Genomic DNA, 23,840 nt, shown 5'->3' on the forward strand with positions numbered 1-23,840 from the left:
GCGATGGTTGAACTATTCTGATTACTCAGAACTTCCCAGACTGCTAGGAGTGCGGCTCCCGGGAGGGTTATATGTAGGCGACGGAGAGTTCGTAAAAGTTGATGTGCTAATAGGGCCGATGACTCTGAATGGCAAGGTAGCGACAACGGGGAGGGCACGACGATGAAGCCCTGGCTGCCTTAGCTCGTGGCTTGCTCTCCAGCTGAACCCCGGAGTATTTTCTTGCTCAAGGCTGCGGTATGCACGAGATGGAAGCATGCAGATGGTGACACCGACGGCCACGTTAGAAATGCAGACGTAGGCAAGGTATTGTGACTGTGATCCAGAGATCGGGATGAGAAAGACGGAGTGTGAGACACACGCGATGTGGTCGGGAAGCAAAAGGGCAAAGCTTCTCCCGGACCACGGCGTAATTGTTGTAGGTGAGGAGCAAGCCACGCAGCACAGCTTACCCGCCTTAGCTCAAGCCTGCCCCCCTAAGACCAACTCAGTCGTATGGAGATCCATTCGTAAGGCAAGGTACATCCACCCAGTAAAACTACACAACAACACACTGCTTGGCCGCCCTCGTCACCAGTCACTCCAAAGTCCCTTTCTTTGAAGGATTCGACGCGGCGTCAGCACCATGCCAACCTTGCATATGACGGAAACCAAAGTTCATCCCCAAGTACTTTTGCTAGAAAGATGACCTGGCTCACGGTTGAAGTTGTTATCACTTCTCTGTGGTCGTATCAGTAGTACCTCTTTGGCAACAACCGAGACTCCCTATCTCTCGAGCAAAATAATGGCTGAGCCACCTCTCAAGGTTCCCTATCCTGCTCACGCCAAGATACTTGGGAAGGTGAATTGAGTGTCTTTCTCAACTTGACAAGAAGACACCACGAGATATGCTCTCCTCATATTGGTTTGCGAAAGAATTGGGCTTCAACGCCTCCCTCGTGTGTGCAGGATGAGATCCTACCCCGGCCTGAACTACCTGACAGTGCCATTTGGCGAAGCTGTTATTGGCCAATGCGGGAGTGTGTAATTCGTAAAGATTTGAGTCATCGGCGTAGGGAAGTGCCTTAGCATCAGTACCATGGATGCGGACAGGGCACCGGCATCACGAGAAGTCTCTCCCTTGAAGCCGTTTCGGAGCAGCCCGAAGCGTCTGGCCCATCACTGGCATGGTCGGGCGGTCTGACGATGGAACCTGAGAATACTTAACATCAACCCTCCGTTGGGCTTGGTGAGATCTCTCGATGTATCCTCGCATGCATCCACGATCCGTCAACGTGTGTAAGGAGACACTCGGCGTCGCTGCGCCTGCTTCAGCGCGCAGTAGGCGTCCATTTGTGCCAAGAGACCACCTCGTACCCGCTGCCAATGAATCCGATGTTACGTTGTAGTGTCTTGAGCGCTGGAAGGTTGCGTGTGGTTAGCAGGACGGCAGCTGGAGGACGCCCTGTAGGGCAACCCATGCACCGCTGCATAGGTACCACCCTCCCATGGTGAAAGCCGGAGAGGCGCTAGGTATTTGAGTAGAGGCGTTCCGTCAGGCGATGAGCTGACAGCCACTGTGGCGCATGGGTCCATTCTCAGGGTATACAGCATCTTCGCATTCTTCTCGAAACTCTCTGCACGTTGTGTAAGGCCTATGACGTTCGACTGGAGACGTTTAGATGACCAGTAAGAGAGTAGAGTCAGTCTCCTTGCGTCGTGTTCTAACGGGATATGCGGTAGGTAAAATTGGCGGTGTCGTTGCAGGGCAGATTTCGGGGCAGATTTTGGAGTCGCAGTTGGAGACGAACCGGAGCGATCCCTCCACTCTTCCGTCTCGGTCAACCCCGCTAGGCGGTCTGGGAAACGCTAACACCGACCGACGGCAGAAAAAAAAATTCCAGAAGGCGTCCGCCCAAACCGCCTGCGCTTGCATCGCGAACTGAAAGCTCCAAAAATAGCCCTTCACAACCTCTTTTGGCTGACAATTTTTCACCACCACAATGGGTGCACGACAAGCGTTAGGCAAGCGGAAGGAGCCGCAGGTGGATGTTTCTGCCCCTATTGACGACGAGTTTGCCGCAACGTTGGAAGGTGTCTTGTCCGGGAGCGAAGATGATTCCGACTACGAAGAAACTTCCGAGTCTGAGGGCGAAGACAATGGTCTGAACGGCGAGGAGTCAGAGGACGAGGAAGACGAGGAGGACATTCTGAGCGACGAAATTCCCTCCGACGACGAAGACATTTCCTCGAAGCTCAAGTCAACAAACCTCGGCAAGGACGCTGCCGCCGTCAATGGCGACGAGGACGACAAGCCCAACTACAGGGTCGTGACTGGCGCCGACGGCGAAGAGCGCTACGAGTACGACGAGATCAACGCCGACTACGACTCGGACGACACTGACGCCCAGGAGCCCGTCAACACAATCGGCAATATTCCTCTTTCTTTCTACGACTCTTACCCTCACATTGGATACGATATCAATGGCAAGAAGATCATGCGCCCGGCCGCCGGCGAGGCATTGGATGCCCTGCTCGAGACCATTGAGCTTCCCAAGGGCTGGACTGGCTTGACGGATCCCCAGACGGGCAAGCCGCTCAACCTAAGCCAGGATGAGCTCGAGCTTTTGCGCCGCGTACAAATGAACGAGGTTCCCGAAGAAGGATACGATCCCTACCCCGTGAGTATTTAGAGACTTCGCGCGACATGCCTCCAAGACTAACGATGCCCAGGAAATGGTCCACTGGTTCACAGCACACGAGGAGAAGATGCCCCTTAGCGCGGCGCCCGAACCGAAACGCCGCTTCGTTCCCTCCAAGCACGAGGCGAAGCGCATTGCCAAGCTCGTCAAGGCCATCAAGGACGGACACATCTTGCCGTACAAGTCGGCGGAAGAGAAGGAGAAGGAGGAAGCTGAGAAGGAAGAAGTCTATTACGACGTCTGGGCGAACGAGGAGGAGCGCCCGCCGCACGTCATGGACATTCCGGCGCCCAAGCTCCCGCCTCCGGGCTACGACCTCAGTTACAACCCTCCCCCTGAGTACCTCCCGACAGAAGCCGAGAGGGAAGAGTGGGAGAAGGCGGATCCCGAGGACAGAGAGAAGGAGTACATGCCCGCCAAGTTCGATTCGTTGCGCAAGGTCCCCGCCTACGGCGAATTCGTCAAGGAGCGCTTCGAGCGCTGTCTGGATCTCTACCTCGCTCCCCGTGTGCGCAAGAACAGGCTCAACATCGACCCTGCGTCGCTTCTTCCCAAGCTGCCTCGTCCCGAGGAGCTCAGACCTTTCCCCACATCCTGCCAGACTGTTTTCCGTGGTCACGAGGGTCGTGTACGGTCTTCTGCCATCAGCCCTGACGGCGAATGGCTTGCAAGTGGTGGTGATGACGGTACTGTGCGCTTGTGGCATCTCCGTACCGGTCGCCAGGAATGGATGGCCAAGCTCAGTCTCGATGAGGCTGTGAACGCTGTCCGCTGGCGTCCTAACAAGGAGACGTTCATTCTGGCCGCCGCCGCTGGTGAAGACATCTTCTTTGCGGTTCCTCCCCGCGGTGCGGATGGCATCGACAAGGCCAGCCGTGACATTCTCGACGCTGGTTTCGGTTACGCCACACAGAACCCTCAGCCCAATGCTGCTATTACCAAGGAGCACCCGGGCAAGTGGGCCAGACCCGGCTCCAAGTTGGAGGCTGCCGGCGTCCTGCTCAAGGCCACCGTCAGGTCAGTCATCAAGGTGATCAACTGGCACAGACGCGGAGACTTCCTCAGCACCGTCTCCCCCAACGGTCAGCGCAGCGCAGTCGCCATCCACACCCTCTCGAAGCATCTGACTCAGATTCCCTTCCGCAAGCTGCCCGGTCTCGCCCAAACGGCGCAGTTCCACCCCTCGAGACCCCTCTTCTTCGTCGCGACCCAGCGCATGATCCGCTGCTACGACCTGCAAAGACAGGAGCTCGTCAAGGTCATCCAGCCCGGCGCCCGCTGGATCTCGTCCTTTGACGTGCACTCTGGCGGTGACAACATCGTCGTGGGATCTTACGACAGACGTCTCCTGTGGCACGACCTCGACCTCTCCAACCGCCCGTACAAGACGATGCGCTTCCACTCGGAGGCCATCCGCGCCGTCAAGTACCATCGCAGCTTCCCCCTGTTCGCCGACGCCAGTGACGACGGCACCCTGCAGATCTTCCACGGCAAGGTCGTGACTGATCTCATGGAGAACCCGACCATTGTGCCGGTGAAGATGCTCAAGGGTCACAAGATTGTCAACAAGCTCGGTGTCCTGGACGTGGACTGGCACCCTACGGAGCCCTGGTGTGTGAGTGCCGGCGCCGACGGCACCTGTATCCTCTGGACCTAAGTGAGTTCATGGTTGGGGAGGATACCTGTAAGTTTTCACAAAAAGACAGCGAGGCGTTGGGAAGAACCAAAAAGAACCAAAAGAAGAATTCTTCAAGAAAACTACTAGACGAGTTTGCTTTTTTTTTTCTTTCAAAAATTTGTTCATGTTAGATAATTCGCCCTCGATTTACCTACAACGCAGGATGGTGTCATTAATGGATGTCGAATTTGTACAAATGATTGCTCAACATTGTGATCCCTACTCAACCACTTGTTATGAAACTGAAGAGATATTTCCTCTGCGAACACTTGACGAGTAATTAGCAGACCCTTACAAATGCCATACGGACCTGGGGAGGTCACTTGCCGACGGAAGACGATGCCGAGGGGACCGAAAGGGCCGGAAACCCCACCGCGCCAGCGCAGGGTGTTTGGCTGCAAGTTTAATTAGGCGTTGGCTCGTGCGTCTTCGCCGTCTCATTTCTCATTGACGGACGTTCGAGGTCCTTTCTATTTCGCTATTGGGGGCCGCCCTTCTTCATCAACAAGAGAGCGGCCCTTGGCGGAACATGCGATGGGTAACGGGTTGCTCGCAAATTAACAAAATTTATGTACAGCGCTCTTTGCAAGTTCCTCTCTGCCAGTTCTTCCCGTCCGTCAATATGAAACCTGCCGTGCATCAAGAGGGCGTCATACCCGCGGATGGGGGCAAGTCATCTTAATCCCCAGCCGTTATTACCTTGACCACCTCACTCCTCCCGTCTGCCTCTGGACTCCTGGAGTCTCTGCTCCTCTGTTCCAAGCCCCTGGCGAATCCGAACCCACGTCATGCACAGACACCACAACCGAAGGGTTGGTTGGAGATCGCGTATCGTATGGTGCCACGGTGCCAGGTGGTAATAGTGGTAGAGTTGTAAGGTTATTGTAAAGCGGTGGAACGCCTGGCCCCAGTTCTCGACCACACACCTTTCTGTGTAGGGATACAAACACGGCATGAATGACAGTGGCCCAGAACCTGCAAGGCTCACAAAGGGCCAAGGTTCTCTGCCGTTTCTTGCGTCGGATCGCCGCTGTCATCGAACCGAGAGGAGGTGGTTTGAGGACGAGCTTGCATAACGACGTAGCTTCTATCCGTAGTATGAGGCTTTCAAGACTTTTTCGCCCCCCATTCTTTCTGCCTCAAGAACGGTCGACGTCCCATCCTCTTGGGATCTTGGCTGTTTGCCCTTTTCTGCCTTGCCTGTCTTCACATCATCTCTTGCTCACCCACCATACCCTGGCAATCTACTCCAGGTGTGTGGCCCGTATGCTCATTTCCCTGTGAGCCCCGATCCATCATCCCGCATCGAACGAAATCATCCTTTTCTCGAATTTTCAAGGGCCGCTGTTCCCACTTTATCCGTACTTTTGTTAGAGATCCAGGAACCCTGTTCCCGCTCTTGGATGCTTCAGGCGCGTGGGCTTTGAATAATTAAACAGCTGCCCCGCGCAGGCGCAATATCGCTGCTAGCCTTTTCTGTCCCTCTTCTTTCTCGGTTCTGCGTTCCGGATCTCTTGCGATCTTTCCCTTTTCTTACGGCCTCACGGACCTGGCTTGACCTATCCGCAGCGTTGCATTCATTTCTATCGCCATGGTCTCCTCAGCTTCGTATGCCGCGGCCGCGGTGTTGGCCCTATTCGCGGCCTCCGGGTCGGCCCAGAACTTCACCATTGCCAATGGCCAGATCTTCACTCCTGGGCTGGTCATCTTGGATGCGCCTCAGCCGGGGACCCCGCTGGGCGGAGGTTAGTTCCAGCCAGACCCTTTTCCAAAAAAAAAAAAAAAAAAAAAAAACCTTCAGATGAAGGCTAGCAAACAACATGATATCTGGTTTTCATCGGACACCACAGATCGTTAACAGTGGTTCAACTATAGATAACCTTCATGTTGCGATCGATGTCTCGACGAACGGCAAGATGCCGCTGCCGCCGTACGCCTCGGATAGCCCGACCAAGATCTTCAATGTGACAATGTTCTTGTCAAGCTGCACCACGGGCCGCAACTTCACCATCTCCAACGGCACGGCGACGGCCAACAACGCCAGTCTGGGGGAGATTATGACCCAGGAGCCCGGCAGCACGGTGAAACATGTAAACTGGATATGGCCGGATTGTCTCGTCGGCAACGGACAGCCCAGCTCGAGCGACAGCGATCGCGGTGCATACAATGTAAGTTGGACCACTCACACACTCACCCCCAAACTTGGAACCGATACGGAGGGTTGAGGACTAACACACCAATTCCCCCCTAGATCTCCATCCGCCAAAATTTCCGCCTCAACGGCGAAGACCACTACACAATCTTTGACGTGCCCATCTCCGTCACGAACAGCATCGAGCAGAAAGACGGCCGACCCTCATGTGACGCCCTCAACAACCCGCTCCTCACCGCCGAGCAGCTCAACGCCACGGCCGCCAACGGCGTCGGCGTGCTCTTTGCGCCGGGTGACTCCACCACCATTGAAGTCAAATCGGGAGACGGAAGCGGCGACGACGGGCTAGGCGGAACGAAGCCCGAGGCGACGCCTGGTGACGGACTCGGCGCGGGAGCGAGCTTGAGATGGAGGGATGGGACGTATTGGTTGTGTTTGGTGAGCATCGGTGCCGCGCTGATGCTCTAAGCTTGAGGAGATGCTCTGACCTGACGAGAAACCCCCTTGAGTTTCGCTGGGTCGCAGGTGAGGGAGACTGTCAAAGTAGGAGGCAGGCGTGGTAGTGGTAACACTTGTGCCCATTCATGATACCCCAGACGCGGAAGCTGTATTAGTACATATATCTTAATCGAACCCCCCCCCCCGACGGGACTCGTAATTCTTTTCCGTCGGCCGTCGGATGGTGCCGAAACCGATACCGATGGGTGTATATATACCAACATGAAGGTGATTACCTTTGCGCACAGATATTTCAAACGGCTGAACATTTGATCTCTTCTAGAAGCTGGCAGAGGGGGAACGAAGGTGGAGGGTAGCCAATTGAAGATAAGGTTAATTCTCTCCAACAAAAGTACGGATACACAAAAGTCTTTTCGTCTTGTACAACTCAAAAAGACTGTAAAGTAAAGCAAACACCAACCGATCTCAAGGAACGGGTCTATTACGCAGTAGGAAACCTATTCCCGGGTCTTTCACAGTCTCCACTCCCACCGGGTCGGTGACCATCCGGAAGCTGGAGCGTCCTAGCCATCCGGTGGTGGCCCCCATGCCGCACGCGCGACGAACTGCTTTCTGGAAAAGGCAATACGCACGTCAAGACCAGGCCAGGCGAGAAGCCGTTCCACTTACTTACCACTTGCATGTGGCCAACCACCCGCGCGCCACTCGGCTCAGCTTTTATTTTTTCCTTTCGTAGTTAATTATCATGGCACGAGGAAACGTCGATCGAAGCTCACAATCCACGTTTCTCACCAGCCCCTTGTCCTATCACAATACTCACTAGACGGGCTCTGCATGGCAAGTCCCCTCCCCCTCCCATCCCTCCCCCAGACTTCCGCGCCGTTTAGACAACGGGACCCCCGGATTCCCCCGCACTTTCTGGCCGCACTAGACCTCGGCTGCGCGTTGCATCTCCAATCTGGAAAAGGGCGAGAGCACGTTGTGTGGTTGTACGACTGCGGCAAGCATGATGGCACGGTAACTGACTGGATGGTCGGAGCTTTCCAACTCACGCCAAGCATCAAGTCGGTTGGGAGCTATTCTGCCTCTGTCACCCGGTGTGTGTGTGTGTGTGTGTGTGTGTGACGGACGACCCTGGCCACCTTTTCTTTCCCATGACTGTTGAAACCCCCCTCGTCATTGAAACACCCTTTAAGTAGGGGGGGTTCGCATGCCAGTAGCACGGTGGTGCTGTGTTGAGACTGTGTTTCTCTTGACAATCCCTTCTGTCTCGGGAACCTAGTACAACCTAAGCTCTAATTCGAGCTTCATTGCATCGCGACCGAGGAGGTTGGTTGCCGAATCCTCACTCGACTCACCGGCATTAGAAAAAGTCCATCGCAGAGTTACCTCCGGGCCTATCGTTTGATTTCATCAACATCTTCGAGAAACGAAAGCCTGATCCCGCAGGGTCCATCATAAGCCTGCCAAGGCATACAAACACACCCCATCGCGAAGCGCAGCAACTACACAACCCTCGACGATGCCTTTACACCAGGGCTTCCTCCCACGCGAGGGCCTCACCGCCGACCCCATCTTCCGCCTCATCGCCAGGACCGCCCTGAACCCGTCCGTACTGCTCCCGCTCCTGCTGCTCGCCCGCTACACCAAAAAGGGCGGCGACCTCGCCATCCTCCACCCCACGGCCTTTTCGCGCATCAAGTTCCTGGCGTACTGCGCCGTGACGCGCTGGGCGAGCAGCTGGCTCTCGCGGCGTGCCCTGAACAACTGGGTCGACGACCGGTACAACTGGCGCAAGGAGATTGTTCTCGTCACGGGCGGTGCTGGTGGCATTGGTGGGCATGTTGCGCGGCTTTTGGCTGAGCAGGGTGCTACTGTCGTTGTGTTGGATATCCAGGACTTGACTTTTACTGCTGGTGAGTTTCTCCTTTCATTGGAGGAACCCTTGGGTCTTGCATGCCGTTCGACGTCTGACATTCGCCGGCAGCTTCCAATGTTCACTACTTCAAGTGCGACATCACGTCAACAGAGAAGCTCGCAGCCGTGGCCGACGACATTCGTGCAAAGGTCGGCCACCCGACGGTGCTCATCAACAATGCCGGCGTAGCCCGCGGTAAGACGGTCCTCGACTCGACGGAGCGGGATATCCGCTTTACTTTCGATGTCAACACGCTTGCGCACTACTGGACGACCAAGGAGTTCCTCCCCCACATGGCGAAGACTAACCACGGCATGATTGTGACGGTTGCTTCGTACGCAAGCTACCTTTGCGTTCCCAACATGGTAGGATGGATCCTCCGGGCTGATCTGGCTTGTCAACCCAATGATGGTGACTAACTCTCTCCAGGTCGACTACGGCGCGTCCAAAGCCGCCGCCATGGCATTCCACGAGGGTATTACGGCAGAGCTCACCACCCGATACAACGCTCCGCGGGTGCGCACGGTACTGGTCAACCAGGGCTTCACAAAGACTCCACTATTCACCGGCTACGAGCAGGGCGTGGAGTTCATCCTCCCGGCGCTGGAGCCCGAGACCGTCGCCGACGCCGTGGTCAGGCAGGTGCTCACGGGCGAGAGCGGCCACGTCGTCTTGCCCGCGTACGGCAACGTGCTGACGGCGCTGCGGGCGTTCCCGCACTGGTACCAGCACCGCATCCGAGGCGAGTCGCAGAAGCTGATGAGGAACTTTTCGGGGCGGCAGGTGGTCAAGGACGTGGAGGGATTCTACGAGAAGAGGGACAAGCAGGCTGAAGAGGAGCAGGAGAGGCCGGAAGAGAGTACGGTCTTGGTTGCGGAGCCTATTCCTGAGCCGAATGGTATTGAATGAGAGGAATGACGAAGGACGATGCTTTGCGGCAGAGCGGATGAGATGCCCAGTACGAAGTACATATGTAAAGTTGACACACGTTGCTCTCGCCCCGAAAATCAATGCAACTTTGTGACTACTTTAGTGAGATGGATGGTCCCGCCGCGGGTTCACACATCCTTGCAGGGATATGGTGACTTCCGTGGCCCGAGTCCACGAACGTCACTTGCAGAGCCGCTGCTCGTGGGGTTCGAAGACGGGCTGCGGAACATGACTTCGCCTACAGCTTACGAGCTCAATTCGGGACTTCTCTCACTCAAATCTACGGGAGATTTCCATTGAGATGGCACGTATTGCTGTCTGCATCCATGAAAGTCTCGGGTTTTCCAGGTGATCGGGGGTTGGCAACACTCCGAGAACCACGCATGTCAATTGAATTAAGGAGCAAACAAGCCGAAAACAGATAGTTTCATGCTCTGCGATAACAGCTCCTTTATTTCTGGACTTTAGTGCCCAATGGTGAATCGCATCGCAACACGACTTCTACCATCCGAAGAAAACGCGCGAGACAGATGACATCTCGCCCCTTCTCAAGACCAACAGCTACAATCGGTGTTGCAATCAACTCTACGTGTAGAGAAATCATGTTGTGCGGTATCACAAAACACGTCTTTCTTCAACATGTCTTGCAGCATCCGATCGCTCGCTCCTACAGGCCGATTAGCCGGTACCAATCAGCCACTATCCTCGTCTTCGGGCCTTGTCTTGGGTAAAAGTGACAAGTGACCAACTGCATCTGCGCGTTGCAGAAGCGAGCGAAGCAACGGACAACGGTCCCAAGACATGCCAATAGATAAAGCCAGATCCGGAAAGTGGGAAAATCTGTAGCATGGCAAATGGGAACTAGACTCCTTGTCAGAATCTCCCCCCCCCCGACTCAATCCCCCCGGCCATGAACCTCATCCCCCTCCCCCCACGGCTCATTCGTTCTTCGATGGGAGGTCCCACAAGTTGATGGGTGGTTAACGGCTGTGCCGCATGAGTGGCATGTTGGAATCTTGAGATTTTTCTCCGCCCTTTCGACCGATCCGGCGTGTCCATAACAAAAAAATCACCGAATACCAGCCCAACCCCTCTTTTTTGAGTCCCTCTCTCTCTCGTCGCCCGTTTGTCTCTCGCGGATCTAGCAAACAAATCTGAAAAGAGGGTTTCGACATCAACCAACTCCATTCGAGATCGGCCAAGTGTTTCTTCTTGGTAAGCGAAGATGACGATTGAGAGTTATCCTGATGCGTTGATCGTGGGGGACGAGGAGGATGAGAGCCAGTCAGAAATTGAGAGTGTAAGATACGCATGCTGCCGCAAACGCACATGAATGGAGCGGGATTGGCATCGCTGATACCAAACAAACAAACAAACAGATCGCCTCGTCCAGCACAAGTCTGCGCGAATCCGTTCTCGATTACCGCCTCGAGAACGGTAGGACATACCACCGGTACAAAGACGGCAGTGAGTTTTCTTATGACACTGCTTACCCTCTTCACACATCGAGACTCATCTGACAATAACGCAGAATACACGAAACCCAACGATGAGCGGGAGATGGACAGACTCGGTACCTTTCTCTTCTGATGCCATTGCCCCCTGACTGGCTGGCTGGCTGGTCAATCACTCAGCTAACGACAGGAAACCCCAACCAGAGCTGGAGAATGAGTTGTGGTTGATTTCTCTCGACTTCGCCTCCGGCGTCGCCCCGCCCGCCGTGAAGGACTCAAAGTTTGCGTGTGCTCGTGCCCTAGACGTCGGCACCGGTACTGGTAGCTGGGCCATTGACTTTGCGGATGACCATCCCGAGTCGGACGTGAGGAAGAAATCCAAGACTGCTATTCATGGATTCGCAAAGGCCGATTGTGCAGCCCATCTAACGTGTTTCCTTGCTAGGTTATTGGCTTCGACCTCTCGCCGCCCCTGAATGAGTAGTACGCCTTGTGCCCCTCTGCGTAGGCTTGTTTACTGCTACAAGCCGAATACTTCATTCGTTGGGCTTCACTGATCATGGGTGTAGCGTGCCGCCTAACCTCAAATTCGAAATCGATGACCTTGAGGAGGATTGGACATGGTCCCGTCCATTCAACTACATCCACAGCAGAGTCATGACAGGCGCCGTCAACGACTGGGACGCATATCTGCGCAAAATTTACAAGTACGTTCTCTATGAAAACCACTCAAAATGACGATAAAATCCAAGGCTAACACAAGGTAAAATAAAAAAAGGAACCTCGAGCCAGGCGGCTGGGTCGAGCTGCAAGAGCTCGACATCTTCGTCACCTCGGACGACGGCACCCTCACGGAGAAACACGCGCTCTCGCAGTGGAGCAAGCTCCTCCACGGCGCCTCGGAGAAGCTCGGGCGCCCCTACATTGACCCCAAGTCCCTGGACCTCAAGGCTGCCGGCTTCGTCGACGTGTCCATCACCACCTTCAAGTGGCCGCTCAACGAGTGGCCCAAGGACCCCAAGTACAAGCAGCTCGGCCGGATCCAGCTCGAGAACGGCACGACGGGGATGGAGGCCTTTACGATGGCGGCGTTTACGCGCGCGTACGAGTGGTCGCCCGAGGAGGTCAATGTCTTTCTCGTTAATGTCCGGAATGATCTTAGGAATAAGGCTATTCATGCTTATATGCCGGCGTGAGTAGAACTTTGCGCCCCCCCGCCCCCTTCCCTTCTAGTTGCCTGGGCTTGCGAACTGATTGTACTCCTAGATATTGTATCATTGGGCGGAAACCTGATGTAGAGGAAAGTCTTTCCATATGATAGAAGGAAGGATTCTTATTGATGGATCGTTCATGGGCGAAACTAAGCCCCCCCCCCCCCCCCCCCCCCCCCCCCCCCCCTTTAGACTGCCGTTTTCACGTCGTTGGTGGTAGTTGATATGTTGCGATGGTGTCTCATGAGGGAAGAGAGACAGCCATAATACCAAGTCACAGACTAGGGTATTCTGGCTACTTTGTTACAAGTGAGGGAAATAGGATAGGTCGGAACGTTCAATACTCAGAGCCTAGCGTTGTATATTTCGCTTTCCGACACCCCCCCAAAACGATTCTAAGCCCATAAAAACAATCCAGCTAGAAAGAAAAGCTATCATTGACAACACACATCGTCAGCTTCACTACCTCTCCCGCAATATCAAAAAGAAACAAAAACTCACAAGCTCAGGAACAACACTCCCTCTCGCCTCATCCTCCTGTCTTCGAAGCTGCCGCCACCGGTGCTCCGTCGTCTTGGAGGGTGCTTTTCTCTCCAGGCTAGTTTCCTTGTCTTCCGCACACACTTCATCATTTGGCCCTACCCCCCGCCGTCAATATCCAGACTCCATCAGACTCTTCCAACCATAGAAAGTACATAATGAACACACCAGCATACCTTTTTCATCAACAGGCGTCCCAACATGTTCCCAGTCCGCGTCATCGAGGGCGGGCGTCTCTTCATACTTTGACTTTTCCTCATCCTTCTGTGGCCCCTCAGTTTGGAGGTCCTTGGAAGGCATCTTGATTTTTGAACCCCGGTCCTCTAGCGTGAATTTGAACTGAACTCCGTGATCGCTCTGAATGAGACAGGAGAGCTTGTGTAGACTCAAATCAAACCAAATGATTCATCTCACGACATGAGTTTTATTTGAGGGTATGAGATGAACCACGAGCATTCGCGGGCTCATCGAATGTTGAGGCAGCTGCCTTGCGCCGCGCCATCGGTTGAGGCTGACAACGTCAGTCACATGGGCATGGAAGAGAATGTGGCACCATGCCGTGACGCAACTATCCAGTTCGGGCTTCGTTCACTGACGATACGCAGAGCATACGTGTACGCCATGCAGGTTAGCCCCGTCGGATGCCCGAATTTGCGGCACAGTTTCGCTAGGTTCGTTCCCTGGTAGTTTTTCTACCGTCTCCACTTCCTCTGGATCGCATGTAAGTCTATCGTGTCAAAATACTTTGGTGATATTCAGTTACTCCCTCTTGTTGCTCTGAAAAGTTTGTCATGCTGTAGGATTTGAGTTCTCATTTTAGGGAAGGAAATGGAAAAAAAAGCTTCCATCTTCAAAAGGGACAGACATGTAGTGCAAGAGCAACGTTGAAATTATGCGGTAAGAAAAAAACTGAAATAGACACACTATGTGTATCATCCAATGCTGGTATCAACCCGATATGCCATCTACTCGTATGCACAGATAAAACAAAGAACCCAACCACCAGATGCAAACGCCTCATTATCCGTGGCCCGCAGCACTCTATATCCAAGAAATGGCCCTCCTCACTGCTCCATGACCTCCACGATCCCCTTCCAAAAGTTACACCGATCCCTCTGCCCGTCATCGACGTTCTCCATCCGGTTCTTATTCAACTCAAACACGTACCGCGACTGATTCCGTCCCCAATCGCCCCAGTCCGGCGCACCCGCGAGCTTGAACGTGTTGGGATTCAGGTCGCGCACAAACGAGATGACGTACTTCATCATCAGCGAGACAATGGGCCGGTTGTATGTCCGGAAGCTGTCGGGCGTCGGGCACGCGTCGATGCCGAAGACGGCGGGCGCCTCAAAGACGTGTGGGACGCCGAGACCGGAGGCCGTGTTGTCGTTGTCCTGGACGTTGAAGCGGTAGGACCAGCTCGTACCGGAGCGATTCGCGGCCGCGTAGGCGTTCATGATGGTGTTGGCGGGGCAGATGAAGGTCGTCTCGCCGTAGGCTTGGCTGGTGGACGGGAACCAGATGTTGTGGTTGGGGAGCTGTGGGAGAAGGGGGTACTTTTGCAGCATCGGGTCGGTTTCGTTCTTTGTGAGTTTGGGGTAGTTGTCTGTCATGAAGGAGACGAACTGGTCCTGGGTTGCGACGTTGGCGGCGAAGACGGATCCCTCTGGAGGAGTGTGTGAGTACCTTGATCATTGCGGCAATAGGATGGCGGGACTAACCGTTGCTTCCTGTCCCAAAGAGGACGGGAACTTTGATGAAAGAACCCTTTTCGAAGAGTCGGTACGGATAATCTTGCAGGATGTCGCCATCTATACATGGAGTCCAGTAAAAGTGCGGGTTTGCCAACCTCCCCGGAAACGGTGATGCGATGTTGGCATCCTGAATCGCTTTGATGTCTTTACCGCGCAAACAACCCATCTGGTCCTTGTCATCCGTGCAGCCCAACTTGTCCAGCGTCTGGTTGAACTGGTACTCAAGCTCTGGAACATGAGGCTGCGCGGGAAAGAAGACCGACTCGGACATGGCGCCTGCGAAGAGCTTATCGTCGCGTCCGCCGTAGGCTGCGAGATGGAGAGCGACTGAACCTGCTCCGGCCGAGAGGCCGTGGATAACTACATGATTTGGGTCACCGCCAAACTGCAGAGCGTGTGAGCATGGCTGAAAATAACGTGAAGTGGGATGAGAACTCACCTTTGAGATATGAGTCTGAACCCATTTCATCATTAATCGCTGGTCCAAGAGTCCCACGTTCAGCTCGCCGTCTTTTCGAACACGCTCACTCGCCAGGAATCCCCACAATCCAACTCTGTAGTTGAAATTCACAAAAACGATATTCTTGCCCGAGACATCTACAACTTGAGAGCCGTTCCAGTTCGGATTGGCGTTTGAAGTGTACCCTAAAATCGTGTCAGATAAGAACTTACTGCAAGACAGACGGATAAGGGAAGAGCTACGGCCCAACTCTCATCTCTGAATGGGGCAGTGCTTTATGAGTGGAGGGACCTTACCACCGCCTTGAATGAACAACCAAACAGGAAGCTTTGAGTCAGCCGTCGCGTTTGTTGGTGACCAGACGTTGGCGTATAAACAGTCCTCGTCTTGACCAGAAGTAGGATAAGTCACATCCGTCCCCAGACAAATCGGCCCAAACTAAGTGTTCTGTCAGCGAGGTGTCAATCGATCCAACAACACAACCCCGCGCCTTACATCGATGGCATCTGTCGTGCCCTCTTTCGGTTCGGGATCTTGAGGCGCTCGCCATCTCAGATTTCCTATCGGAGACGCCGCATACCGCATTCCCAGAAACTGGTTCACACCGCTCGGGAGCGAATTCCCGGCATACCTCGCGTAGCCGAGATCGACGGTGACCCTCGGCAGGTTGGCCTGTGACGCAGCGTCAGTACTTCTTGTGCGACGTACCGCCAGGGAAACTTTTGGGGGAAAGTTGAGACATCAAATCGGACCTCATCTCGAACAGCGAGATATTCACGAATGTTGAAGTAGAGGACGACGGAGAGGGCCGCGAGGATCATGCTGGCGATGACAACTGGCGCAGAGTATCTCCGCCAGTTGAACTTCCTCGTCTCCATGACGGGTCGAAGGAGGGGTGAACATGGTCCGAGGTCATATGGTCCCGCGGGCTGCGGCGGCGCTGCGCGATCCCACGTGAGAGCCACCGTGGGAAGCCGTCTGCTTGCTTCGGGAGACTAGAGCCCCAAAGCCGAGCGGGGGAAAGCAGGAGGAGGAAGAGAAGGCGGAGGAGCAGTGAGAGTGCGAATGAGTGAATGCGAGAATGAGGCTAAACTAGCGGCTGCTGCATGTCGTTTCCGAGGAGGGATCCGTGCCAGTCTCACAGACTCTCTGCAGCAGTGAGATGGCGCGGGTAAGACGCCGAAGATGAGTCTTGAGGGGGATCGTAGATGGATGGACCTGCGGGATAGCCTGGGACGAAAAAGAGGTTGTAGATGTATTGATCGGATCCAAAGAGAAATGGGTGGACTACCGCCTACGGAATAGAATGACGATTTGATATCGCTGAGAACGATACTATGGAGTGTCAAACCTTGGCGACGCCGAGCATGTCTTTGTTAACTTTGGCTTGGCCTACCCAGTTGCTACGGCCAACCCCAACTCTGTGTTACCTCACGGAAGAAGGGATACGGGAGGTGGGAAAGCGGGTTTTCTGGGGTGATGATGCCCACCTCACGCACTATTCGTACAACTGCCATCTCCCATCCACGATTCCACGCTGGGGCCCCCATGCTTGCTGCGCGCTGCAGACTTGATAGGGGGCACGGGCTGTGTCAGCGCACTGCCAAGTAGTGCCCATCTGCAGTGACGTCGCCCAGGGCTTGTGTCTTTTGCTGGTCGGCTTGACGGACACGCGCAGGTAAAGCTGGCCAGGAGCATTCTGGAAGGTAGAAAGTCCTTGCAAAGAGACCCGGCGAACCCCCCGCCAGGGGGACCAACAACATGTCGCCGAAGAGCCGGGATTTCGCTGTTTTCGGTAATAGGACGGCACTGGTTCACCGAGGAAGAGACTAGGGCATCGTCATCTATCAAATCGATTCGGAGCAAAAGTGCCGCAAACATTCCGTTGAAGCCTTTCTCATCAATTGCCAAATTGTCTAGTTCTGGTTCACGGCCACTCGGTTCATCCTGAAAAAGGGGACAAAAATGAACTTTTCCAGGCTCAAACAGCACCGGTAACAGAGAGCTCCCGACACGAACACGCCACGCACGCGTAGGGGACTACGGTTCCTCCCTCTGCGCAGGGTGCTGCCGGCTTGGCGCTTCATCTGATAGATGAGGCTTCAGCGTTCTCGTAGGCTGTAGCCAGTCGACGAGCTTCTATCCTTGCTCAACTGTTGACCATGTTCCCCTCCGTGCCAAGGATCAAGACTCGAGGAATTCTTGTTGATCCTTATCCGCTGTCACAGAGCTCTTGTCGCTCCCTGCTTTTTGGCGTCACTGCTCCTTTCTTGGTAGCATTCAGTCGGGGTGAATATGGGCATCTTCCTAGGGACCGTTGCTTATATGAAGCAAGAAATACTGGGGAAGGTCTCCAGCGGCCATGGGAAAACTTCGCAAGCACAGGTCCAGAAATAGCGCCGGCGAGACATTCTCAACCCTCGGGTGTCCAGTTTTGTCGTATTCCGACTCGGTGCCGAGTCGTGTCCGGGTTAGGTAAGCCGGCACCTCGAAAAAACTAGGAATCGAGAGATTGAAGCCAGCTGACTTGTCTCGTGATACCGTTGGTAAGACGGGACTGCTTCGAACAATATAAGATGGCATCAGGCTGTCTTACACATGGCGTACTCTATGTCTATTTGACGAACGTCTCCCAGTGGCGGGTTCTGCCGTGGAGGCACCCACTCCACATGTGGTGTTCAACCACAATGTCCAAAAATAGCATCACCTTTCGCCCGGAGGGTGTTTGGCGTCTCGCTGTGGTTGGCCGTTGGGAAGAAGTTGAAGGTTCAAAGCAACCACGACGATATATCCTGCGCATCCGCATTCGGAAATTCTGCAACTTTGGCGAGCCGCTGGGCTTTCTTGGTGTTGGAAGAGAGGACTGTTGGAAGAGAGTTATGTAGGGCGGTTGAGGCATCCACCTCACTGGTACTCTGTGGACGTGGTAGAGTTATGTCGAGATGAGACTGGTGGCTGCCAAAAGACACTTGATTAACACCTTCGGGGCTCAACTTGACACAGTTGATAGTAGGCTCTCTCCCTGCATGTCGCGATTCGCAAGTTGCCGCTCAGCCTGCGCATCCCTGTTTCAATGTCTTCCCCAACAGCGTCAAAGCTGCACCAGTCAGAAAACGAGTCCACCATTCTCTGTTGGTTCTGAGCGGATAGCCAGCCGCCACCAGTTTGATGTTGTGTCTGAAGTAGACACTGAAGACTCACGATGGCCACATAGTGAAGAGGCAAGGAGAAGCCAAGATAAGGGTAGCCAGAGTAAGCCCAATGAAGTGGTAGAGAGTCTGCTGCTGTTACATTGTTTCAAGACTCAGCCTCATGTTGTCAGCTTCCAACTGGCCTGACGAAGCCTTGTGTCCCTGAGGCAAGGCCTCTAGGTATCTCTGACCTTCCCCTAGTGCTCCCACTGTCGAGATGTCAACGGTAGAGCTAGCGGCTAAGTGTGTATAACTATGGTTGCAGTGGGATGCATGTTGGTTGCCATTGATGCAGTGTTGTTGCTGGTGGTGTTGTGAGCCTGGACTGTGTTGCAGAGCACCTCAGAAGAATGCAACATCCACTTTCATGACCTTTGACCGTTGGCCCAAGTTCTTGTGCGCACTCCCATGTCCTAACGAAAAGGACTTGGAATGTGCAGGTCGTCACGCCTTGTTGATAGAAAGGGGGTCCCCTGGTCCGTTTGAGTGTGTTTGCCTGCGGAAAGAAACTCCAAGGGCCCATGGAACGAAAGATCTAGGCAAGGTCAGCTCGGGTTGGTCGGGTACCTTCCGATAAGGTGCCAACGCCGATGATTAGCGCCAAATCAGTGGGTAGGAACAGGGGAGCAGGGGGGGGATGAGGGGGGGCAGAGTGAGCAGGCAGACAAGAAATGCACCTAGGTACTCCGTACAGCGTCCATCATTCACCACCCATCCACTGATACAAAGATACAAAAGTAGATACCTGATGAGGTGGTCTAACTTCAGGTGGTCCAGTAGCGTCGCTCCGCCACATGTTGCTTGCGTTCGCACCGCGCAGCCGCATGTCCAAGTCCCCCAAGTCCCAAAGTCGACAAGTCCCAGCCTAAAGGACCAAAGACCAATAGAGACAAAGTCTGTGATCCCACACTCAGCTCCTACTGTTGTGCTTCCTGCAACTGTTGTCCTTGCGTTTGCCTCTAACGCCTTTTCCTGCTTCTGCTTCTGCTTCTACTTCTCCGGCTACAGTGCTGCACTGCGCTGCCTTTCCTCCTTCGTCTCAACAACGGCCCTTTTCCAAAACTCCAGACGATTCATCATGTCAACTTCCTTCCGCCTTTCGCTCTCTTAGCCTCGAAGCGACAGCAACTTCGCCGCAAGCAAGCAATCGGGCTGGCTGCATTTGGTCCATGATGGACAGCAGCACTGACGCTGGCCGACATGGGGAAGTGGGATCACGGTCGTCCATTGACAAACCCCCCATCCTGGCCCCGGATCCCGCTTTTGATCGCCTCCCGGACGAGATTATTCAACAGTATGGCTGTGTCCCTGCCATCTCTATACCTTCTACTACAGATTGACTGACATTGGCCACAGGATATTACAGCTTACCGACCCCGACTCCTTCGCGTCTCTCGTCCTCCTCAACTCGAAATGGCGATCAGTTGCCCAGCAGGCACAGCTCTACGCCTTCCACCTCTTCAAATGCGAATCCTACGCCTCGAGCCATCCTCAGCTTCGCGATACCGATGTCAGAGACGAAGACCTTCCGCGCCTCAGGCGATTATTCGCCAGAGAGGTTAAGCGCAACCTTTTCGAGGCATACTTGCGACCCCGCGAAACCGTTATAAAGTTGATTTCCAACTCCATTAGCTCCTCGTCATGCCCTGGCGGCGAGGGAATGCAATTCAGCCCGTCGCCTCGCGGTCACCACGTCCTAGCCTACAACTCATCTCGAATCTACGTGCTCGATGTGCGGGGGAAGGATATCGATGTCAAGAGGGAGTTCAAGATATTGCGTCGTCCCGTCTCGACCTGTATCAAGGACGATGGCTCCATGCTAGCTGTATTGTCTTCCGAAATGCAGGTCGACCTCTACGATCTGGAGCAGTCACCGCCCCGCCGCACCCAATCTCTGATCTTAGACCATGCCCCGCGCACTATTGCTCTCTCGCCCTGCGGTTCTGTCCTAGCTGCTGCGTACGAAGGAGGTATCGAAGTATCCCTGGTCAACCCTGGCGCGCTACCTACAGATAGACGAGCTGTCAAATGCGACGGAGTCGACTCCTTGTCTTTCTCGTTCGACGGCACCCAGATTCTTGGAACAACAATTCACTCATCGCCACCAACCACAGTCATCCTCACAGCTCCGTATTATGACCCTGGCAACCAAATGGCCGACGATAGCATCAGCGCGCTTTGGACTACGTCTATCCTGTTCCCCAATACCAGTCGTGACTGCAGTCATGCGGTACTGTTGCAAGACTCTGCACAAGAAGAAGCGAGCTGGACTTTCACATACGACCGTAGCTTCGAGACGTTCAGGGCCGTACGCATTGATGATCTGAGAAACGGAACAACATATTTCACGGGCCCGAAACCCGACCCAGGATCCCAGGCTAAGCTCACTCCTTGCACTCTTCCCGCAGCGACTTTCCACGGAGATCTTGTCAGTGCTGGGTTCCAAGGAAAGGATATCTGGCTCTATGGTGTCCCCGAAGACCTCGACGCCGTGCCCGAGTTCAACTCCTCAGGAACTGATGGATTGTCAGCCTTGGCCGGACAAGCAAGAAGGAATAGTGGACCACCTTCGCGTTCGTCATCGTCTAGGGCGCAGGAGAATCCAAGGATCCCTCAATGGCAAATGTTGTGTGATAAGCTCCGGAACACTTTCATCTGGGGCGCCAAAATTGCCGAACTCGACGGTGTGAGCACGGTGAAATGGGTCGCGGGCTTTGGTCAGACATCGGCCCAGGAGCGTCTCGTCATCGCGGCCCGAGGCATCTCTCCTGGGAAATCCATCATTGAGGAGGATGATATCGACTTCATTGATGGCGGCAGAGTTACCCTCCTGGACTTTGACTACAGCATCGAAGACGGTGTTAGAACAGAGATTGAGATTGAAGTGGGCACCAAAGAGCCTGAGGTGCTCGAAGAGGAGCAAAGAGATATCGATACCGAAGTGGCTATTGTACGTCGCAGGACTGTGGCTCAGAAACGGGGAGATCGCGGTGCCTTGATGCGTGCAGCCACGAGTGCTGCAGCCCGGAGCAACCCTATGCCATCGATGTCGTCGATGCCGTCGATGCCGCCCATGCCCCAACCCAGAGAGGAACGAGAAGCCAACAACGGCGATGGCGAGGATGACCCCCTCGTCCCAAGACGAATTGGAGCAGCCCCACGTATCAATGTTCAAGAGCCAACCTCACCTTCGGCACCTGGGGCAGGCGAGACTACCTCGATGATTGGAGAAGAAGAGGCAGAAGAAGCAGTCGAAGCCCCTTACTCCCATGACGGGCCCCGGTCCACCAACACTCTCCGTCGCGCTGCCACTGCTGCTGCCATGAACCGAAGCCGCAACCCGCAACCGCCGGCAGCTGGACCGGTAGAGTATCGGCGAGCTGATGGCCGACGGGAGCATCCCCACGAGAGCGACGCCGACAACTGGGTTCCGCCGCCGCCTCCCTACCAAAAGGACGATCCCGTTGACTTACCCTCTTTCCTACGGAACGCCATCATCACACCTGGCGGTGTGCAGATACCAAGTCAGCCAGCGAGAACCCAGACAGCCGCGCCTGCCATTGGCGCATCAGCATGGGCGCCTCCGACGCGACCAGCTCTGTCTCCATCATCCGGCCGCCCTCTAAGCTATCAAGAGCCGGTCAACAGTCCCCCGGCTAATGCCAGCCACCATCTGCGTATAGCTAGTGACTCGACGCTGATGAGCCGGCCACGCACTGCAGACTCGGCAGTTCGTCCGACGCCCAGCCCTTCGGCCCATGTTGATCTTGACGACGATATCTACGACGTCTCGCCACCGGATTCCCCACGGATGGCTTCGAGAAGACTGAGCGAAACTCATGCCATCTCTCCTGAAGACCAGCGGATGGTCAGCCAGGTTTCGGAGGCTCGACCATCAAGTTCTGGGTCGCACCAAGATTCCGAGGCAGTTTCTCCCGAACAAGCGGTCGTCTCCCCGGTCGCTCAGCAGGTTCAGGCTCCTCCCTCGCTGGGTCTGGAAATTCCGTCGGCTTCCTCCGCAAATACTGCAGAGCTGCGACAGCCACAACCAGCATCTACCACTGATTTGCCGTTGGGCAGGCGCCTTTCCAATGCGTCAACCTGGCCTAGATCTGCGCAGCCAGATGATGGATCTCACCTTCGTCCATATGGCGGTCCCTTAAACAGTCACCCCTACTCTGCTCCTGCGACTGACGCAAGAGTTGACGATATTGTGGGATCTTCTTTACCGCCATTCCCAATGGCCGATCAACTGGCTGGTCTGCGGAGCCATGAACAGCTGCCTTCATCTAGACGCTTTTCTGGGAACTTCAGCTCAGTCCAGCGTGTACCAGTGGGAAGCCGCCGGCCTGGATCTCGCAGGGCGTCTGTGCCACAGCCTGTCTCGCAGCCTGCTTCTCAGGCTCAGAGACAAGTTCAGGACCAGAATCAAGTTGCTGGTCCACAGTACGAAGATCAGCCGTTGATTATCAGCACGCCTAGCGGCGTCACTGGCGCATTCGATGCGCCTACTCGTCAGCAATCGAACCGCAGAACCGAGATGCCATTACTAGCACCGATCCCGCGTCACCCACGGCCGACCCAGTCAGGTCCGGTACGACCAACGGTGGAACGCCTCGAAACGATATACAGCACAAACTCCACAAACCGACCTGAAGCTTCGGGCAGCAGAAGTCTCATGCCGGCGTGGTTACAAGCGCCATCGACGTCGTCTGTAGGCCGACAGCCGCATTCTTCGGTGAACAGAAGACCCAGTCGTGCCGAGCGGAGTGCAGCTAAGAACATCAAGGACGCCAAACGACGCGGCTGGAATGGCTCCCAGAAGAAGAAGAAAAAGAAGAAGCAGGTTGATCATGAGGTCGCCAGCTCTACTGCGTGGACTGAAGTTTCCACGTCTAGCAGGAATGCGGCTCATGGCAAACCAGAGAAGGATAAGAAGTGTGTTGTGATGTGAGGATACCTTTTGAATATTGGCTCATTAGAGAGGCACTATGGTGTGTCGGCAATTGCTTCAAGGCTTTTTGTACGTTTGGAACTTGATGGTTGGAAGTATAGCACCGGAGTTGGGGTATGGAAGAACACGTTTGAAAGATAGATCGAAGGTCACTGGGTATAACCATTGCAGCGACGATTCAGATAGGGAAAGGAAAAGGGGTATTGCTATGGTAGCCATGGCATGAATTGGTATTCGTGCCTCTGCTACCAAGAAAGACAGGACAGTTGTAGCTACTCACTCGCTCGAGATCGACGTGAGGTTGGTGCGTCGATCTATGATACCAATTTCTTTACGCACACTATGAAATATATTCCGTACATATTTAAGTCTGAGGCTCTATTAGATCTTTTCTATACTGTCGCCTTCTACGCATCCGTCTACGTTGATGACGATCATCCAGATGCTCATCATATCCT

General features: G+C 54.6%; 9 protein-coding genes across 9 annotated transcripts; 6 read left to right on the plus strand and 3 right to left on the minus strand.

Moving 5' to 3' along the window:
- Nucleotides 1-1,982: 1,982 nt before the first annotated feature.
- Nucleotides 1,983-4,338, plus strand: BDP55DRAFT_543481 (BOP1NT domain-containing protein; the record flags this gene model as incomplete). The annotated part of the gene is made up of 2 exons (XM_060568410.1): nucleotides 1,983-2,660; nucleotides 2,713-4,338. 2 exons carry the CDS (start codon nucleotides 1,983-1,985, stop codon nucleotides 4,336-4,338), a joined length of 2,304 nt encoding a protein of 767 aa, XP_060434321.1.
- Nucleotides 4,339-5,644: 1,306 nt separating this feature from the next.
- BDP55DRAFT_753474 (uncharacterized protein) lies at nucleotides 5,645-7,215 on the plus strand. The gene is made up of 3 exons (XM_060580695.1): nucleotides 5,645-6,104; nucleotides 6,235-6,527; nucleotides 6,611-7,215. The coding sequence occupies exons 1-3, from the start codon at nucleotides 5,951-5,953 to the stop codon at nucleotides 6,977-6,979; spliced, it is 816 nt and encodes a 271-aa protein (XP_060434322.1). The 5' UTR covers nucleotides 5,645-5,950; the 3' UTR covers nucleotides 6,980-7,215.
- An 807-nt stretch (nucleotides 7,216-8,022) lies between these two features.
- On the plus strand, nucleotides 8,023-10,256 carry BDP55DRAFT_647922 (short-chain dehydrogenase). The gene is made up of 3 exons (XM_060573817.1): nucleotides 8,023-8,886; nucleotides 8,958-9,253; nucleotides 9,318-10,256. Exons 1-3 carry the CDS (start codon nucleotides 8,493-8,495, stop codon nucleotides 9,795-9,797), a joined length of 1,170 nt encoding a protein of 389 aa, XP_060434323.1. The 5' UTR covers nucleotides 8,023-8,492; the 3' UTR covers nucleotides 9,798-10,256.
- A 430-nt stretch (nucleotides 10,257-10,686) lies between these two features.
- BDP55DRAFT_647941 (S-adenosyl-L-methionine-dependent methyltransferase) lies at nucleotides 10,687-12,649 on the plus strand. Its single transcript, XM_060573818.1, has 8 exons — nucleotides 10,687-11,118; nucleotides 11,198-11,285; nucleotides 11,350-11,391; nucleotides 11,477-11,637; nucleotides 11,718-11,755; nucleotides 11,842-11,979; nucleotides 12,051-12,464; nucleotides 12,539-12,649. Exons 1-8 carry the CDS (start codon nucleotides 11,044-11,046, stop codon nucleotides 12,588-12,590), a joined length of 1,008 nt encoding a protein of 335 aa, XP_060434324.1. The 5' UTR covers nucleotides 10,687-11,043; the 3' UTR covers nucleotides 12,591-12,649.
- A 16-nt stretch (nucleotides 12,650-12,665) lies between these two features.
- BDP55DRAFT_647950 (uncharacterized protein) lies at nucleotides 12,666-13,788 on the minus strand. The gene is made up of 2 exons (XM_060573819.1): nucleotides 13,200-13,788; nucleotides 12,666-13,121 (listed from the first exon to the last, which is right to left on the minus strand). The coding sequence occupies exons 1-2, from the start codon at nucleotides 13,321-13,323 to the stop codon at nucleotides 12,946-12,948; spliced, it is 300 nt and encodes a 99-aa protein (XP_060434325.1). The 5' UTR covers nucleotides 13,324-13,788; the 3' UTR covers nucleotides 12,666-12,945.
- Nucleotides 13,789-13,898: 110 nt separating this feature from the next.
- Nucleotides 13,899-16,421, minus strand: BDP55DRAFT_301514 (carboxylesterase). Its single transcript, XM_060566626.1, has 6 exons — nucleotides 15,990-16,421; nucleotides 15,733-15,909; nucleotides 15,534-15,675; nucleotides 15,217-15,422; nucleotides 14,745-15,162; nucleotides 13,899-14,689 (listed from the first exon to the last, which is right to left on the minus strand). The coding sequence occupies exons 1-6, from the start codon at nucleotides 16,113-16,115 to the stop codon at nucleotides 14,088-14,090; spliced, it is 1,671 nt and encodes a 556-aa protein (XP_060434326.1). The 5' UTR covers nucleotides 16,116-16,421; the 3' UTR covers nucleotides 13,899-14,087.
- On the minus strand, nucleotides 16,050-17,258 carry BDP55DRAFT_301605 (uncharacterized protein). The gene is made up of 2 exons (XM_060566627.1): nucleotides 16,737-17,258; nucleotides 16,050-16,588 (listed from the first exon to the last, which is right to left on the minus strand). The coding sequence occupies exons 1-2, from the start codon at nucleotides 17,116-17,118 to the stop codon at nucleotides 16,233-16,235; spliced, it is 738 nt and encodes a 245-aa protein (XP_060434327.1). The 5' UTR covers nucleotides 17,119-17,258; the 3' UTR covers nucleotides 16,050-16,232.
- Nucleotide 17,259: 1 nt separating this feature from the next.
- Nucleotides 17,260-18,420, plus strand: BDP55DRAFT_301616 (uncharacterized protein). The gene is made up of 2 exons (XM_060566628.1): nucleotides 17,260-17,707; nucleotides 17,780-18,420. Exons 1-2 carry the CDS (start codon nucleotides 17,400-17,402, stop codon nucleotides 18,120-18,122), a joined length of 651 nt encoding a protein of 216 aa, XP_060434328.1. The 5' UTR covers nucleotides 17,260-17,399; the 3' UTR covers nucleotides 18,123-18,420.
- Nucleotides 18,421-19,224: 804 nt separating this feature from the next.
- Nucleotides 19,225-23,758, plus strand: BDP55DRAFT_764479 (F-box domain-containing protein). Its single transcript, XM_060580924.1, has 2 exons — nucleotides 19,225-19,722; nucleotides 19,785-23,758. The coding sequence occupies exons 1-2, from the start codon at nucleotides 19,598-19,600 to the stop codon at nucleotides 23,380-23,382; spliced, it is 3,723 nt and encodes a 1,240-aa protein (XP_060434329.1). The 5' UTR covers nucleotides 19,225-19,597; the 3' UTR covers nucleotides 23,383-23,758.
- Nucleotides 23,759-23,840: the final 82 nt, after the last annotated feature.

The sequence above is a fragment of the Colletotrichum godetiae genome (genome assembly GCF_030913485.1).
Source record: "Colletotrichum godetiae strain CBS 193.32 chromosome Unknown BDP55scaffold_5, whole genome shotgun sequence".
Taxonomy (NCBI): domain Eukaryota; kingdom Fungi; phylum Ascomycota; class Sordariomycetes; order Glomerellales; family Glomerellaceae; genus Colletotrichum; species Colletotrichum godetiae.

Excerpts from the sequence above, each read along its gene's own strand:
- BDP55DRAFT_753474 (XM_060580695.1), top strand. The coding sequence starts at position 5,951 with ATGGTCTCCTCAGCTTCGTATGCCGCGGCCGCGGTGTTGGCCCTATTC. Across the intron at positions 6,105-6,234 it reads GGGGACCCCGCTGGGCGGAG|ATAACCTTCATGTTGCGATC; the intron begins GTTAGTTCCAGC and ends GTTCAACTATAG. Across the intron at positions 6,528-6,610 it reads GCGATCGCGGTGCATACAAT|ATCTCCATCCGCCAAAATTT; the intron begins GTAAGTTGGACC and ends ATTCCCCCCTAG.
- BDP55DRAFT_301616 (XM_060566628.1), top strand. The coding sequence starts at position 17,400 with ATGTTCCCCTCCGTGCCAAGGATCAAGACTCGAGGAATTCTTGTTGAT. Across the intron at positions 17,708-17,779 it reads CGGTGCCGAGTCGTGTCCGG|GTTGGTAAGACGGGACTGCT; the intron begins GTTAGGTAAGCC and ends TCTCGTGATACC.
- BDP55DRAFT_301605 (XM_060566627.1), bottom strand. The coding sequence starts at position 17,118 with ATGTTTGCGGCACTTTTGCTCCGAATCGATTTGATAGATGACGATGCC. Across the intron at positions 16,589-16,736 it reads AGATGGCAGTTGTACGAATA|GTTTGACACTCCATAGTATC; the intron begins GTGCGTGAGGTG and ends GGCGTCGCCAAG.
- BDP55DRAFT_647922 (XM_060573817.1), top strand. The coding sequence starts at position 8,493 with ATGCCTTTACACCAGGGCTTCCTCCCACGCGAGGGCCTCACCGCCGAC. Across the intron at positions 8,887-8,957 it reads GGACTTGACTTTTACTGCTG|CTTCCAATGTTCACTACTTC; the intron begins GTGAGTTTCTCC and ends ATTCGCCGGCAG. Across the intron at positions 9,254-9,317 it reads ACCTTTGCGTTCCCAACATG|GTCGACTACGGCGCGTCCAA; the intron begins GTAGGATGGATC and ends AACTCTCTCCAG.
- BDP55DRAFT_647941 (XM_060573818.1), top strand. The coding sequence starts at position 11,044 with ATGACGATTGAGAGTTATCCTGATGCGTTGATCGTGGGGGACGAGGAG. Across the intron at positions 11,392-11,476 it reads GCGGGAGATGGACAGACTCG|AGCTGGAGAATGAGTTGTGG; the intron begins GTACCTTTCTCT and ends AACCCCAACCAG. Across the intron at positions 11,980-12,050 it reads TATCTGCGCAAAATTTACAA|GAACCTCGAGCCAGGCGGCT; the intron begins GTACGTTCTCTA and ends AAATAAAAAAAG.
- BDP55DRAFT_301514 (XM_060566626.1), bottom strand. The coding sequence starts at position 16,115 with ATGGAGACGAGGAAGTTCAACTGGCGGAGATACTCTGCGCCAGTTGTC. Across the intron at positions 15,676-15,732 it reads GCACGACAGATGCCATCGAT|TTTGGGCCGATTTGTCTGGG; the intron begins GTAAGGCGCGGG and ends CAGAACACTTAG. Across the intron at positions 14,690-14,744 it reads CTTTGGGACAGGAAGCAACG|AGGGATCCGTCTTCGCCGCC; the intron begins GTTAGTCCCGCC and ends ACACTCCTCCAG.
- BDP55DRAFT_647950 (XM_060573819.1), bottom strand. The coding sequence starts at position 13,323 with ATGCCTTCCAAGGACCTCCAAACTGAGGGGCCACAGAAGGATGAGGAA. Across the intron at positions 13,122-13,199 it reads GACGCCTGTTGATGAAAAAG|GGCCAAATGATGAAGTGTGT; the intron begins GTATGCTGGTGT and ends GGCGGGGGGTAG.
- BDP55DRAFT_764479 (XM_060580924.1), top strand. The coding sequence starts at position 19,598 with ATGATGGACAGCAGCACTGACGCTGGCCGACATGGGGAAGTGGGATCA. Across the intron at positions 19,723-19,784 it reads CCGGACGAGATTATTCAACA|GATATTACAGCTTACCGACC; the intron begins GTATGGCTGTGT and ends CATTGGCCACAG.